The sequence below is a fragment of the Epinephelus lanceolatus genome, chromosome 13, assembly GCF_041903045.1.
Source record: "Epinephelus lanceolatus isolate andai-2023 chromosome 13, ASM4190304v1, whole genome shotgun sequence".
NCBI classification, from domain to species: domain Eukaryota; kingdom Metazoa; phylum Chordata; class Actinopteri; order Perciformes; family Serranidae; genus Epinephelus; species Epinephelus lanceolatus.
In genome coordinates, this window is record NC_135746.1 from 37,628,210 (window position 1) to 37,645,459 (window position 17,250).

Below are 17,250 nucleotides of genomic sequence, written 5' to 3' on the forward strand. Positions count from 1 at the left end.
GTTGCTGAGTGATGGAGATATCAGCCGTAGAAAAATCTGCATTATCTCCAGTATAATGAAACTAGATGGCACTCATCTTGTGGAGCGCAGTCATATACGGCTTGTGTCCACCTCCTCCATGCTTTTGATATTCAAGGCTGTTCTTGAAAGCATCCTGACACTGCTTTGACAGAGTCGGTCAAACCGAGTGATCTATTGGAGTCCAGTGGTTTTGTCTGCTGCGGCTTGAATACAGTCAACATGTTATTCAACATGCTAAACTGGCAATCCCTGCTAAGAGGAGCTCATTTAGTATTAGACATGCACATGAAAATGTATGCCTGTTACTTGAAGAGGTGCTTAATACCTGTTTGCCTGAAGCACAAAGAAAGCAGGAAGCCCTCATACTGGGGAAATAAGAGAATTAAACCATAGGAAAAAGACCTTGCATTGCTTTTTTGCCTATTATTGTGCTGTAGATGTAAACAGAAAAGTACAGAGGGGCGTCTCAGATGAATGTGCTGAAGATATGTTAGCTTCCTAAATCGTGAAAGATGTTTTTTTATGATGGGAGCAATCATGACTCTGCCACCGGGGGCTCAGTTCAGCCCCCGGAGTCAGTCCGCCCTCCCTTACTCCTTTATATATTTCATTCCGTCATGACCCAGTGCCTCCTTCCACACACCCTGCAGAGGGAGAGAGAGGACACACATCACAGAGCACATTATGACACATTGTCACACTTTACCACCCCACCCTCCCACCCCTCCTACTTAAAGTCCCCAAACTAAGACCACATCATATGATACAGTCAGGCCAAAGCTGACTCACACATCCTGCTATTCAGTTCACTGATTGGCTATGCAAATGTGCTCTTTCCTCTACAAGTGTTTGCTTAGTCCAGTCTGTTGTGCTTTTAATGGTGCATAAAAATTAAAGATTGACTAACTCTAGTGGGGAAAGTTATCTGACCAAACCCCTAGGGTATCTCAGCTGTGTTACCATGGTGATAATCAGTGACACCTGTGATCTGCTAATCACCGACAAAGAAGGTGAAAACCTGGCTCCCAATTAGTGGCATAGCTGATGTTGCAGATAGAATAATGCAACAAAAAACCTGTGGAAATATTTTAAATTCACTGTCAAAATAATGAAATAACTCCCGCTTTTTAGCGCTGAAACAATTAATCAGTTACTCAATCAGTCAACATAACATTCACTGACAATAATTCAGATGATGGAAGTGATTTATAAAGCAAAAATCCAAAACAGTGGCTTGATCCAGCTTCTCAGATATGATGATTTGATGTTTCAATTCAATTTATAAATTAAATATCTTTGGGTGTCGGACTGTGGAAAAAAAAGAAGTAGTTTAAAAATGTTGTCTTGTGCTGTGGGAAATTTTTCATTGATATCAACCTTGTGTGTTACAGAGTTTTCTTGAAATAGTGTTGTGTGAGGTACTTGTCCATATGTATTACCCACAATAGAGGATGGTCCATACTCTCCCTATGATTGGCTAGTCCTCGTTGTCTTTGTTGGTTTGATTGGTTAGGTTTAGGCAAGAGGAGTGGAATTGGTTAGGGTCAGGGTAAGAATGTCAGGGTAAACCAATCAGAGGCAGAGCGAGGAAGGCCATTCCTTTGCTATCCAGGCGGGACTACCAACATGGAAGCTAAGCCATGTGCGGAGGCAGCAGCAAAACGTATTTTAGCCACCTAAAAAAAATCAATATCAGTTGAAGAGTTTGCTTTATTCAGAATAGACTGCTTTACCATGCTGTCAGATAGCTCTTTTTGTCAGGTTACAGACACAGTTATCTATACCCTCTTAAAAGCCACCAAATTCCATTGACAGGAACAGTAATTTTACCTCACCGAACACAGGCATTGCTGTTCTAACACAGCCTAGATCCATTAATTGGTTTGTGATATTGTGTGACTTATGTGTTTAAAAGGGTTAGTCAGATTCACCAAAGTCACACAATAACACAAACAGACTAACTAATAGATGCAGCGGTAGGCACAGCAACTCCTTAAAACACTCTTTTTGTCAAGGGAGTCTGGTGCTTTGAAGGGAGCAATGGTTTTTCCAAACTTGGGGCGTGTTGACTGCCATCTACTTTAGGGAATAGTACAGATAGGTACCTTATACAACCTGAATGCAGATAACTTCTTTAACACAAAGATATGGGACTAATATTGATCGTCTAATCTGTCTCTGAAAGTAATAAGAACTTCAGATTATTAAAAATTCAAGATTTGGATAGCAGATGATGAAATAGCTGGAATAGATGTCTATTAGATGTCTGATGTCTGAGTAAAAGACAACCTAGCTCCAGAGAGGGAATATTTCTGCAGTAAGAACTTGAGTTTTGTTGAACTAAACGAACTAACTACAAAGAGTCCGCCGAGTAAATGTTAATATTGTGAACCAAAGAATCCACCTGTGTGACTGCAATGTAACACCTTACACTTTAAAACCATGTGCGCTATCCATCTGAGCAAGGACAACAGTTAAGGTACAGTCAGTACAGACCCTCTATTCACATGTGAAGGCTGTGACAGGTGGACATAATGAAAGCATTGTTCAATACAGGATGTTACCTTCAGCTCACTCTTATGCACCTTCTGTATGGTACGCCAGTGTGTGGCATTGTGCATACATGCTCTTTAAGCGGTGTGCCATAGCTCCACAAGCATAATTGCTATAATGGGTAATGCAGAGTTAACGGCTCTCCAGCCACATTAGGCTTCATCAGCCCCCCCTTAGAACAGCAGGCTCGCTCCAGGAGCAGCCAGCAGTAAACCCTGAAGCTGGCTCTGACCGCTGCTGGAGCACACTCATCACCATCACGCTGTGCTTTTGATCTACACAGGAATGTTAGCAGCTCACCGAGAAGGTTGGCGTCATCAGCATTAGTATGGCAGAAAGAGCTGCCGTCAACAACTGACCCTGGAAGTCAAAAACAAGAAAAAAACATAAGAAATCTTCTGCATCCATCAGCACTTCTAATCAGAATTCTGCCACAACCTGCTATTTTGCGGTGTGTTTGTCTGGCTATGTGTCTGTCTGTACGAGTGCATGTGCGTGTATGAATATGCTTGCACTGTATGTGTGTATTTGTGTCACCCTTGCATTTTCCTCCCACTGCAACACACCATCTGAAGTCCAAGTGAAGCGAATGTGCATTCCATGGTAGAAATAGCATGTTTGGATTGCTCCGAAGCTCGCAACCGCATCTGGAAACATTATTCTTGGAAGACAGGTCATTATCATAGGAAGCCAACTGAGAAATGTTTGGTGGAAATAAGCAAACTATACAACAGTTAGAGCAGCCAGAACCACAGGAAAGTCTGGACTGACATAGATGTTCCACAACAGCCCCCACAGCAGACTGTCTGTTGGAGCAGTAGACTGCTCTGCAACTCTGTCACAGGTAAACAACGCAATCTACAAATGGGCCTGATGTTAAAAGACTTTAATTCAATTTATGGCTCAGTGTAGCCTCTCAAAGCCAGCCCACGATTTTCACTTCCCTCATTGTGGTCTAGGCTTAGTACGCATTTGCTTGTGTCAGACGTCATTTCTAGTAGGCTGTAGATGATTGACAAGTGCTCCCCTATGTTGATGACATCAGCATGATCCTCTCTTGTACCTTATTGGACAAAAGCACCACTCATTGGGCTGTGATTAGTCTTTGCTTCTGGTTTTCAAAGACGCTTGTTGTTCTGTAAATGCTCTCAACTGTCACTTACAATCAGTTTTTTCATAAACCTGAGGTCAGAAATATGTCACACAGTCAGTGAGTCATTTGCATATTTCGTCTGCAGTGCATGGCCTAAATTCATATAGAGGGTCATTACCTTCAAAGGTTTTAAAGGGGACAGGTTACATCATGAACTAAAACACTAGATGGCTTGAATCAGCTTCCAGCTCAGCTGATTAAGTGAATGTTGTCCAGCTGTTTTCCAGACTCTAACTGCAAAAACTGTTTTCGTTTTAAGATAGCCTCAGATGATTCAAGGCCTTAAATTCCTACACAGCTCAAGTGGAATGAATTAGTGCAATCTGTAATAGATCACCAGTTGAATAATGATGAAACCAAAACCTACTTTTTTGCACAGTTTAATGAAACAAAAATTGAATGTATTTTAGGGAAGTTGTAAGGGATGCCATATCTGTGCAATACTGTTCATCTCGGCATTAAGTCCAACAAGCTGTTCTGCCATCGAATTAAGAAACTATGTATTTACATGCAGGCTTTTATTCCACACTTAAATCTTACACACTCCATTTTATTATAAAGTTGCCATGTAAATGCCATAATCCCAGTCACCAGGAGGAAATGTGACTGTACTTTTCTGCAAAGCATGAATGTGTTTCATTTTTATGTTTTATCCGTATCACATAAGCATTTCTAAAGTGATGTAGTATATGAGCTGACTTTGTCAGGAGGTGGAGAGGATGGTGGATGGCCAACAAACAACAAAACTGGTTCTTTTTTAGCGAGTCATTGCTGTGTCTCCAGTGGCTTTATAGCCCCCGAATGTGGGTGTTTTGAAGGGACCTGTGGCTCCTTGTCCTGTGGCTTTTTAGCCCCCAAACGTGGGTGTTTTTTTAGCAACCCATTGCTGTTTTTCCAGTGGAGATAGTGTCATGAAAAGCGGTTGTTTTTACACAGACATCACTACATTTGCTGCTGGGATAGTAGCACCAAAAGCAGTCGTTTACCAAGACAGAGGGGATTATGTCCACAAAATCAGGTATTTTGAGCCAAAACATGATCCATTGCAAACCACATCCAAGTGTTTTTTGTGGCTAAACCTAACCTCACGATAACCACAGGATTGTTGAAATGTTAAGCTTCAATATATCTGCTACATAATAACTTGTAAATATAACATACCAGTGGTTTGCGGGAATGCACAATGGCAACATTTTTTCTGGAAATTGGGTTGAAATGCTGAGTAACTTTAAATTCAAAAGACTCCGACCTTGTCACATCACATTTGCATTACATTTATTTAGCTGTTATGTACAAAAGCTTCTCTATATCCTGATGGAAATGCTGCCTCAGGACACAAGCAGCAGTAGCAGTTATGCAATGACAGTACGAAAGATTTGATTTAGGTTTTTCAGAGGCCACACAGCTGTGTAGTGGCATGATTGCTAACTGTAGCACATCAGAATGCCTTATTCAGCACTCTGATATGTTTGTGTGGGAATTGTCAACTGGACTGATTGCCTTCAGAAAGAAAACCGTTTTCTCATGTAACCACAGCCAGCAATCAGATTCTGAGCTTATCAGCGTCAGTGTTGAGAGCTCTCCCTCACTGCATTTCCACTGCGTGATGCGCTCCCACAAGATGGGAGCTAGTTCTATTTGCAAGGTGAAGATGCCTCTCAGACTCCATTTTCACACTTGCAGTAGTAGTAGCGATACTCTCACCATTCTACACACACAACCCCTTTCCTGGGGCCTTGAGTGTGTGGGGGATAACCAGATACACAAGCTCTGAAAATCCTGGATGATGGAAAAGTTAGACTTAGAATGGATTCTGCTTTGTCACTTATCATTGACTGTGTTTACATGCACAAAATATTCCAGTTTTTGCCCTCACTGCGAAAAAGAAAATATTCTGACCAAGATGTTTTCATGGCTAATAAAAATTAATGTTCCACTAATATTCCCGTTTACATGCAGCCAAGCATACTACGATTAACGTGCCTAACGTGTCATTTATCACCTCAAAATATGGAAAAGAGGAACGGCTGGACCTGCTCGTGCCATTTTGTTCCTTTGAATCAAAATAGGATTTTACAATATTTCCTTTGACCTTCCAAACACAGTCTCCCTCTGTCATTCTTTCAACCACCTTCTTTAAGAATACAGCTTCATAGCGCATTTTTATATGGCACCAGTGAAAAACAGCTTTTAATCAGAAAATGCTACATTCAGAATAATGCCTAATTTGGAATATCCAAAAAGAATAGCACTATGCTGTTTACATGTCTTGTACCAAATTTGAAATATTGTCAATTACTCATTAATAGTGGAATATTAGTGTGCATGTGAATGTAGTCAGTGTGAGTGTTTAGGTCTTTATTTACCTAAGAGATGTTAGCGGCGCTTCCTCATTGCAGTAACACTTCTCTACTTGCTAAGCATTTTTCATACATAAAAGTATGAGTCAGAGAGCTTCCTTTGTTAAACTTGGTTATTTTTTCATTGCTAACACTTGGAAGTTAAATGTAATGTTCCCTTCTTATTCATATAGAAAAAAATTGTCAGTTTAAAGAACACATCAGGTTAGCAAAAATATCATTCCATAAACATTTCCATAAATAAAGAGCCCCAGTGACCCATGAGCTGTCAATCAAATGCAGCAAGCTATACAACATGTAAAACCAAGCACTTAAAGTTATTTTGTCTCCAATCATAACAAGGAGAAATTTAATTAGAAAGATTCCGTGAATGAGGACATTTTCTGTGTGTAATCACATTTTCTAGACGTCTACATTTGTCTGATAGCTTGCTAACCAACTTAAAAAAAAGAAACACCGATGGGAACTTTTCTGAGGAAATTTAATTTGGAGCACCGTGCAAAACTAGGACAAAAGGACAAAGTCACCTCACGTCAAGGCATTCATTTTGATAGAAAATGTAGTTTTATTTAATGAAATAACACTCATTAACTCAAGTTCATAATTCGACTCTTACTTAGGGTCATTGAGTTTGAATCCTCACACAAAGCTACCAGACACGAGGGGTTCAGAACAGCAGATCTGACAAATGTCAGCTTTAATCTGTGTGCTGTTGTGTCAGCAGATGACAGAAAGTAGTAGAGTTCATTTCAAACTTGCGACCACAAGCCCACATATAGCAGAGGGGCATCTTGGCACTGAGGACTCTCTAATATAAAGGCCCTTTGATTAAGTTATGTGTCTGTGTGTGTGTTAATGTCTGGTGGGTTCTCTGAGGGAAGATAGCTCCGCGTCTGTCATCACAGGGCGAGCGGGATGGAACGTTTGGCAGCAAAACCAGGGGCACGTGTTGTTATGTTCCCAGAGCTCAGCTTCTTGGGGTTTGTGTTTTGATGGTAGTGTGGAGTTACGCTGACTTACCGTGACTCCAGCCAGGGAACAAAGCTGGAGCCAAAGAAGATCAAAACACTTTTTTTTAGTTTGATAATATTCCTTCAATGCAGTGGGTAATGCTCAAAGATGACAGTGTCCCTTCAGCTTCCTGAAGCTGTTCTTACAAATGTTCCTGTAAATCCGAGGACAGATTACCAGCTGGACTCAGTGGATGATTGTCCTGATGTCCCTGAGGATCTGGGGGCCTGGGACAATCTCATGTCTGTTTTTTGACTTGGGCTAATGGCAAGTGGACTCTAGGCAAACAACTTATATGTGTCTACTATCATAAACCACTTAAAGGTTTCAATAGAGAAAACAAATTATGAAGAATTAAAACTACAGGGGACGCCATGTGATGTTACAGTTGAAGCACATGTGAGTCTAAATTGTAAAAGCATAAGCTACGGTTGTAACATGGCTAAAAAAAACAGCATTAAACACATAGTTTTAAGATCAAAATAACAACATTTTAGTCAACTGTTTAAACATTGATTTCATACCAAGAATGTGATTAGATAATGTGTAAAACTAAATGATATTATTAAAACTCACCATGAGTTAGCGCATGTATGTACCATTAGCAAGTTAGCAGATTTGATTGATGGAAGTTGTAAAAACACTAAAGGTTACAACTCTAATATGATTTTGAACATAATTCAACTGGCAAAGTACTGGCAAAGTACTGGCAAAGTACTGGCAAATACAGCGCATGCTTGTAGGGTTACAAATGAGCTGCTGGTCGCATATGCTTTAGCGTTCCTTACAGACCAGAGCTAGCATGCCTGACTTGTGAAAACTATGCTAGCCGCCATTTTCTGCAGAAAGGACGAATCCTGTTGGTGTTTTTCAGGGATGTTTAGTACTGTGCTGGCCACATGCCGACATGAGGGCATTTATGCAGCAAGAGATAATGTAAGTGTTACAACTGTAACGCATTTTATTAAAGGCAGCTCTCCCCTACAGAGCTAGAGTCAGGAAGTGGTTAGCCTAGCTTAGCACCAAGGCTAGAAACAGCTAGCCTGGCTCTGTCCAAAGCTAAAAAAAATACTACACCTGCCAACACCTCTCAAGCGTACTGGCTACAATGTTTTGGTAATACATTTTGGCAGACATGCACCAAAAGTATTTTGTAAAGAAGCTGAACGATAACATGGCAGCAAAACATATGTAAAGATATAGTGGAGTAATGGCATCCTGAGCAGGAAGTAAAGTAATGCTACCTCTGTGTGTTGTTATCCAAAATTCTTTGTGGGTTGTTGTAGTAAATGATCTGGCCATGTGTGCTTGTTAGCGTGTTCATTTGAGTCCCTGTGAGCGTATCCTACTGGCTAGCTAATGGCTGCCGCTCTGCACTGCGCTCGTACTGTGCTTGCTGATGAAAACGGGTCACAGGTTTCCCCCCAGGTAACAACGTTAGCTCTGTCCGCACTGTTGCCATCCTTAGTGCTGTTTATATAGCTGCTAGCTGCCGGCTCAGCCATGTTGAGAGCCGTGTGCAGACAATCTCGCCAAGCCAGTGACGCGGCTACAGACTAAAGCCTGACACTTATTGCTACATGACGGGCATGACAAATCAAAGTTCAGCTGATGTCAGCTTCTTTCAGTGCTCTAATGAAGTTGTGAAGTGTCAACCAGTCTGTTTTTGGTTTATAGCTGCAGCACTGTGTTATTTAGCTAAGTTAGCTGATGCTATGCAAGCTTTCTGTGTATAGCTCTGCACAAGAGGATGCCACTGGGCAGGGAAATGTGATGTTAAAATGGGGATCAGACATTGATCAAAACCATATTTTTATAAACTTTAGATGATGTACACTTGAGGTGCTTTGTTCCAAGTAGCACACAATCACATGGCATTCCCAGCCATTAATGAGTGCTTGAGCAGCACTTCAACAGGTGATAATGTGGCTGGCCCGAGTTGGCCATATTGTAGCCGTTGTCGCTCATAGTGTGGATACAACTTTATTGTTGGGCAGACTTGATAAGGTTTTTAAAAGTGGCTGGTAAAACAGCTGTTTGTCTTTTGAATCTGCAGAGTAGTTCTTTCCACGCTTGTGGCTACAAAACAACCTCTCTGCGGTCATTTGGGTTCTTATCCTGTGATGAAGCTGCTCTTGTACTTATAGTCTCATCGTTTTTCAGCTGATGTTCTCTTGCTGAGTGTGTCCAAGCTGCTCAGCATACCTTTACAGTGAGTCCTCCTTAGATTACAAACACATGTGGATCTCTAGAGCAAAAAGAACAGAAACAGTAGTTTACTCTCGACACTCTCAGCTACCTTTAATTTAAATGTAATTGGCTTTCAAATAAATCTGATCTGTTTGTATTTTGTTGTTGATGTGACTACCTTTTTCTGTGCATGTGATTTGAATGTGCAGTGGAACGTGTGTAAGTGGAAATGTGTGGACTACTTCCGAAGACAGATATCTCGTATAAAACCACACTGAGCAGGGGCATCCACAACAACATTTTACTGGCTTTTAAATGTTAAAAGGGGGGGTAAGCACGTGAAGCACAGAGCTGCAGTCAGTCAGGCTTGTATGTGTTGAATCATGAGGCTGGCTGCAGCAAACCGCCGGGGCTGATGTCAGCCCTGCGGTATGCGCTCGCTGGGCTCGGCTGTAAGCTGACCCCCCTCTGTTTTGCTTCTATTTCCAGGGCGTGAGCGGAATGTCCGTGGATGAGAAGCCTGAAGCCCCCATGTATGTGTATGAGTCGACAGTTCATTGTACCAATATCCTCCTCTGCCTCAACGACCAGCGGAAGCAGGATATCCTGTGCGATGTGACTGTCCTGGTGGAGGGCAAGGAGTTCCGAGGGCACCGGTCCGTGCTGGCCGCCTGCAGCGAGTATTTCCTCCAGGCGCTGGTGGGCCAGGCGGAGAATGGCTTGGTCGTTAGCCTCCCGGAAGAGGTACGTCCATCAAACACACTGTTTCCCTGACAGATTTCTCTTGCAGGGCTGGAAATGCTATTGACTTTTAGACAATGCAACACTAAAACTCCCTACTGACACCAGCACAAAAGCAAAACTAACCAGGGTCTCTGCACCATCCTCAGCATCCTTAGCCACACACAGTAATGTGTGACCACTTGACTAAGGCTCCATCCACTCTACTTTGTTTTCATTTTAAAACACACAACTTTTGCCACATTTACAAGCATCCACACCAATCTGGCATTTCCAGACCCCTAAAACACAGACCTTTGAAAAGACTGTTGATCTCATTTTAGTTTGAAAATTCCAGGTTTATGTTTTGGTCTGGACGGGTTGAAATGGAAACTTTTGAAAACGGTGACACAGACACCCACGTTCACTTCCTGATTGGGTCTTATTAGTCACAATGCGTCAAACCAAAACATTATAGCTTACAAACTTATTGTGCTGCTCCTGGTACTGCTCTAATTTGTCATCATATTTGCTCCCAACTAATGTTTTCTGCTGCCTGGACCACATTATACATACTACTTTCAGTCCAAGCAGAGAAATCTCTGGTCTTACATTTTGCCATTACTTGTCTTCTTCCATGTATAAAAAGTCCAGAGTAACTAAGCAAACAAATGCAGAGTAGACAATCTGCTTCCTGCTTTCCTAGTTTTCATGTCAAAATGCTGTTAGAAAATAAAAATGTATCAGTGTGAATGTAGCCTGTGGACCTCTATCCACCTTCACTAGAAAAAAAGGAAAAAAAGCTCATTACCAGTTGTCTTATAAAAGTAGAATCACATGAATCAACACACACTTGGCCACAGCTCAGATAGTATATCTGCTGTCGCCTGTGTTCTAATGTCATTACATTGACTTTGTCAGACTCCATGATCAGAGCAGTCATCTCAGATCCACAACCCACTGTTATACCCAACACTAGTTTGTTGCTCCTGCTGTGATCTTGTCCTACTGTATTTTTCATATTCATTTGATAGAAAAACATTTTAAATCTCTGCAGACTCTTGCACATCTGTAATTCAGTTTATCTGGACCGGACAATGGGAGGAAAAAAACTACATTGTTTCCATTTTGTTCTGGTGCAGTTTCTTATTCACTCTGACTTTTTACAAAAGCTCCAAGAGGAGTAAACATGAAGTCACACAGACAGACTGTAAATTCATTTGCAAGGCAATTTTGGTGACTGTCATCCTGCATCATAAGCATTACGTGGACCCACAGGGGAAATCAAATTCTGGTGACTGACAGCAAGTTCTGCTGCGCCTTATGAGAATATTTATCCTCTCTAGTGTCAGAGAGAGCTCTCCGAAATGACTGATCATGAGTATTATTAATAAGGACTGTTGTATATCATTATTAGAGACGAACAGACAGACAGGACAAAGAAAAACAATTTTGCACCATGATGTGTGTCATTGCTTATTTCACTCACTTTTTATTAGAAAACTGCTTATTGTAAAAACACAATACAGGACACAAGCACAACAAACCTCTGTTTTCACTCCTTTTCATTCTCTGATTGACCAAAGTCCCAACACTCGAACTTTGCTTGCAAGCTCCGGCTAACGTTAGTAGCACAGTTGGCGCATTAGCTAATAGGTAATGTGACTGCCGATTTTTATTGTCACCACAGAATGTAGTATTGTTATGATGTATTGGCAAAGTCATCTTTTAAAATGTCTTTTTGTCATCTAATAACTTGCCCAGTAAGCTTCAGATCTGACGGGGGCATTTTGTGGTAAATGTATCCAATACAGATCAAATAGTGTTAAGAAGGTTACTTGTGATTTAGAAACATTTTGATTTTATAATAAACTATTTTGAGAAACATAAATCTAAACGTACGAGTGATAATATCATCTGTGTGGGTTTCCCACTGGCACCATGCAGTTTCCAAAAATCTCACCTTAACTCCATCTGCTCCTTTTTAGCTGTGACCAGCAGCTCTGTAGCTCACTCCACACATTTCATACACCAGGGCAATTCAAAGTGCTTTACAGAGCAATAAAATGTAATAAAGGATACAGATATACAATTAAAGAGAAAAGATATAATCAATCAATCAGTCAGTCAGTTTTATTTATAAAGCCCAATGTCACAAATCACAGTTTGCCTCACAGGGCTTTACAGCATACGACATCCCTCTGTCCTTAGGACACTTGCATATAAAAGGTAAAAATAATTATAAATAGTTTATAATAAAAAATAATCTCCATTGAAGGGGGCACAGTAGTGGTTTACTGCACAGAGGCACATGGTAAATGCTGGTAAAACACAGTGGTTAAACTCACATAAGAGACACTATTACTATAATTATAATTAATTTAACTTACCTGAATATCAGTACCCTACAGTCAATAACACTATGATGTAATAGACTAGCATGTGTTAGTGAATTCCATGCGCTTTACGAGACATCAAAGCAGCACTAACGTTACTCCGCACCATTAGCCTATGTTTTGATGATGTGCTTGTAACCTCATGAACTACAGGTCCTTTTAGGCTCGCAAATTTTTCACCGGTGGCTAAACAATCTAACACAGTTTCGATGAAGCATCAGATCCTTTTTGTTTACCCAGAAACATCCCTGAAATCACCATCACCAAACCAACCAGACTCAAGTTAAATAAACAGTAATTTCAGCATGTGTAGAGCCAGCATATTTTCACATCTAACCGGGTAAAGTAAGGGTTCATTTTAACCAAACCAGAGTTGGTGATTGTTGGAACAGTAGAAAGTTGAAGAGGAAGATGGTTTTGTGGGTTTTATTTTGTTTCTGCTGACTCTGAATGAAGTGTGTTTTATGATGATAAAATTACTGTTTATTTAGATGGAGTCTGGTGGGGATGATATTTGTCTTTAACAAAAAGTTGTATCTCTGTTCGGTTCATTACAATAATCTTGTCAGAGACTTACAGGAATAGTCTGAGCCTGTCAGTGACAAAAACATCACTTTTAGTGGACGGATATTGACGGTGCAAAAGTGCCCCGAGTCTTAAGCCTACATTGCAGCCTGGTCGCTGCTCACGCTCAGTACTGGACCAAGTCACCGAGGGTGCTTTCACACCTGGAGTTGGGTTCATTTGGGGGCACCAGAGGGAAAAAAATGGTACACTGTTGCATTTTAGTTTTGGTTCAGTTCCTGTTCACACTGACTTTTTGCAAACAAACCAAGAGGAGTAAACATGTCAGGGTCGATTATGAGATCGCAGACAAGCCACACAGCAACTGTGTACATGGTAGCAAATGCTTTGTTCTCCCCTTCGGCATAAAAGGATGTGACGTTTTGTGGTCGTTCCCACAAATACCGACTACATCTCTAACTTTTAAATATTTTTACAGACTCACACACAGTATTGTGGAAATATTGGTAATGAGCCAAAGGACAGCTGAGGATGGAGCATAGATGCATGTACTCGTTCGTATATTATTACCCTCCAACTTTAATTTCACTGTTGATGTTTTAAGTTATTTTTGGATCTTTTTCTACTACAGTGCGCTTTTCTGTCATTAGATACTATGTCAGTGCTGTTTGCTGGAGGATAAAGACTCAGTGAAGGGTGTGAGAAAGTGCATTATTGAGCCTATAAGGCTGCGATTGCCAATTAGCACCTGTCAGCTGCCACCGCCACCGAGGTAGCATTTTGTGGCGAGATTAACGCCACCTCAGGCTCAGCGCTCATCAGGTTTAGCAACACCCCTCACTCTTGCTCACCTCAGCTCTCACACTGTCACTTTCAACCGATCCCCTTTGGAGCTCTTCCACTGAACACATGATGAAAGTACCCCTCTGACGTATTGATGTCACACAGCCACACTCACACATACACGTACATACATGTGCTGCTGTGAAAAGTGGGGCACATCCCGCATGTGCTGTGGAGTTGTGGCTGCTCACTGGGGCCAGCGTGCATTAATAAAGAAGCGCCTGTCAAACGACTTTGTCACTGCGCTCATTGAAAAAGAAGTCACCGTCAGATTGTCGTCTTATGTAAAATGAGCATCAGGGGCTTTTTTTCCTCTCTCCTTAACTCAAAGAAGCACTGCAGGGAACGGCTCCTGGATGCTCAAAGCAGCATCTCTTTCATTCACTCACTGCGTGCATGAATAATGCATGAGCTGCTGTGTGTTTCAGGTGTGAGATGGAGTGTGGAAAGTAACATCTTTCAATGGCTGTTTCTTTAATGTGCCAGAGACAGAGTTACTCCCGTTGAGGTTTTAAGCAAGCCTTTTTCCCTTTGTCCATCCCTGTTCAATTTGACAACATTTCACATATTTTGGTATCATTCTATTTAAATGGCAAAACAACATAGAATGAATATAATGGCTTTATTCTACATTTCAGAACACAGTTATTTTTACTATCGCTAATCTAATCAATGTCAGTGTCAGAAAATAGTAAATAAGGCAATTCCACAGGACCCAAAGTGACGTCTTGAATTAAAAGCAACTAACTGTCAGTTGAGTGAAGTGGTAATATTACAAATTCAAAACTCCTCAGTAATAAGTGGCGATCAGTGAGATGTGGAAAATCTTCAAAAGTGTTGACCAAATACCTCGATAATGATATTGTGACAATATTGGTGCTTTCAAAAACCATTTACATGATGAGATTTTTGATGAAGAATCATCAGTAATGTGACTATAATGACAGAGAGGGTAAAGGCAAATAGTAGAACAGCTAGAGCAGTCCGGTGTGTGTTCACAAAATTACATCACCTTACTGTAATGTAGCCTGTAAACAACCCAATCCCCAGAAAAAATATTGGCATTGTATGCCACAGGTATGTTACATTGGCATGTAATTATTTAGCGGATACATTTTAACTTTAACGCCATGGTTAATATGTGGTTAGATTTAGGCCTAAAAGCCACTTGGTTATGGTTTAGAAAATATGATTTTGTTTTAGATTAAAATACCCAGTTTTGGGGGCACAACCCCAACTGAAAAAGCAGTGAAGTCTGGGCAAGAAACTATCCCCACCAATAGGTTACTACAAAACACCTACATTTGGAGCCTAAAAAGCTAGTGGAATTAAACTGACGGGTCACTTATGAAACACCCACATTTAGAGATTAAAGCCAAAGGAATCACACCAGCAGGTCACTACAAAACACCCAGATCCAGAGCCTAAAAAGCCACTAGGAAAACCCAGACAGGTTGCTACAAACACCCATGTTTAGAGCCTAAAAAGTCACTGGAAACACACAGCTGGTTTTGTTGTTTGTTAACTGCAGCTTGGCAGGCATCTCACCTACGTGGCACGTCATCCACCATCTCGTCACTGTCTGATGACAAAGTCAGCTCATATACTACGCCACTTTAGAAACATTAATATGATGCATTTGAAACATTTGAATGTAACACATTTGTACTTTGCAGGAACATACAATGCCAATATTTTATTCTGGCAGGTGATCAGTATAATATAGTCTTTTATCGTGATACTAATATAATATCAATATATTGCCCAGTACTATTAACAAGTAAAACTCATGCATTCAAAATCTTAATTAGTAATCAGTAAGTACATAAGCATTATCAGAAAAAATGTGCTTTACCAAAAGTAAAAGTAATTATTATGCAGAATGTCCTCTTCCAGAGTGTTGTATAATACAGTATATTTGTTCCTTATTACTGATGCAGTCATGTAAGAAACATTTAAGTGTTGTAGCTGCGGGTGTGAGCTCATTTTAACAGCTGTATATTGTTTTAATTTCTGTATTTTTGGATGTTAAGTCTTGATCTGTAAAGTAACTACAGTACAGCTGTGAAATTAATGTAGGACATTAAATGTAGTGAAGTATAAAAGGTGACATATAATGGAAATCCAAGAGTAACAACAGATTGTCTTAGAAAAACAAGTCACTTTATTAATGCCTCTGCTTTTGACCATGGTAATTTATTCAAGGTGAAATTGTCCCTTAAATTGCATTATTCCGCCCTGTTCAGCAGGTTGTACATCTCTGTGTAACTGTCTAGACAATTCCCAGTCACAGCATGGAGGAATGTCACTTCACTGATGTGGCCAGTCAAGATTTTAAGTTCTGTGTCACCGTTTGCTTTACGGTCAGTGACTAGCATGCTGACGCATCCCTGCCTCATGTCTGAATGTTGTCTTCTCTCTAATGATTGGGTGGAAGGCTGGGTCTGCTCAGCCCCCACTGGTCTGTGTCAGCTCAGAAAAGCAGCCTTGAGCTGCAGTTCAGGTCATGGAGTGTATTCCTTCAGCTGCTACTGAAGGCTGCCACCTATGTGTAAAGAAAAAAGGGAAAATTAAAAAGGCCTCGGCTGCCACTGGGGGGAAAAGGGGGGGAGGTTGGTGTGGATGAAATGTGAAACAAAGACCACCTCCCCCACAACCTTCATCACTCCTCCCTCATGGCCCCGCCGCCCCTGGAATAGCCGGGGCTGGCGCGGCTGAGTGACATCATCTATATCTAATGTGATTGTGGGCTTGCAGAGGGGCAGCCAGTTTCATCAAGGGGCTTTGTTGGCCATCACATCATGGGAACAAAACAATCCTGCTTTATCTCAGCGATGCTGTCCTCCGGGCCAGCCGGCAGGGGGAAGGAACAGAAGAGCACAACGTCCGTGTTGGGCGAAGAAGGCTTCACACACACAGACACACACACGCACAGTTTTTCTCTACATCATATTTCTTGTGAGTGTAAGAACAAAGGGGGATTCATAAGAATCAGCGTGCCACAAATACGAGCTAGGGAGAAGAATTTTAGAGAGAGCCCTCCACTGGAGAGGAGCAGTCATCACTGTGACAAACAGAAATGACCTCCATATAGTGGAACTGTACACAGCGCTATGACTCAGTCCTCACTGCCATGATTACAGCCGACTGCTGTCAGCAAGTTATTAGAGCAGCATGTGTCCTTTGTTCTCCGTCATCCTCATGGAACATCATTCCTAAATTGGAGTAGAAACCTCATTTATTGTAGTAATTACATCAGTGAATAACTGTGTTTACTTGAATCAATCAAATAAACAGTCAGAGAGACATTCCAATGACTGTCTGCTGCACTGTCCACTTGTTTGCAGATCTGATATCCAGGTCGGGAGTGCGCTGACTGGCTGGAATGATTGATTCCAGACCAGTGTGGGGACAGTTGAGGACTCCAGAATGTGGCGGAGCATCAGTGCTACCATTTTTGCTCTCCCCGAGTTTTATT

At 41.2% G+C, this 17,250-nt stretch overlaps 1 protein-coding gene across 3 annotated transcripts in view; it reads left to right on the top strand.

Moving 5' to 3' along the window:
- The window catches only part of bach2b (BACH transcriptional regulator 2b), a 136,189-nt gene that overhangs the window by 78,067 nt on the left and 40,872 nt on the right, over nucleotides 1-17,250 (top strand). For all 3 annotated transcript variants that reach the window (XM_078174085.1, XM_078174086.1, XM_078174087.1), the window contains one exon: nucleotides 9,778-10,032. In XM_078174085.1, the coding sequence (XP_078030211.1) occupies nucleotides 9,778-10,032 (255 nt within the window). The remainder of the gene's footprint in view (nucleotides 1-9,777; nucleotides 10,033-17,250) is intronic.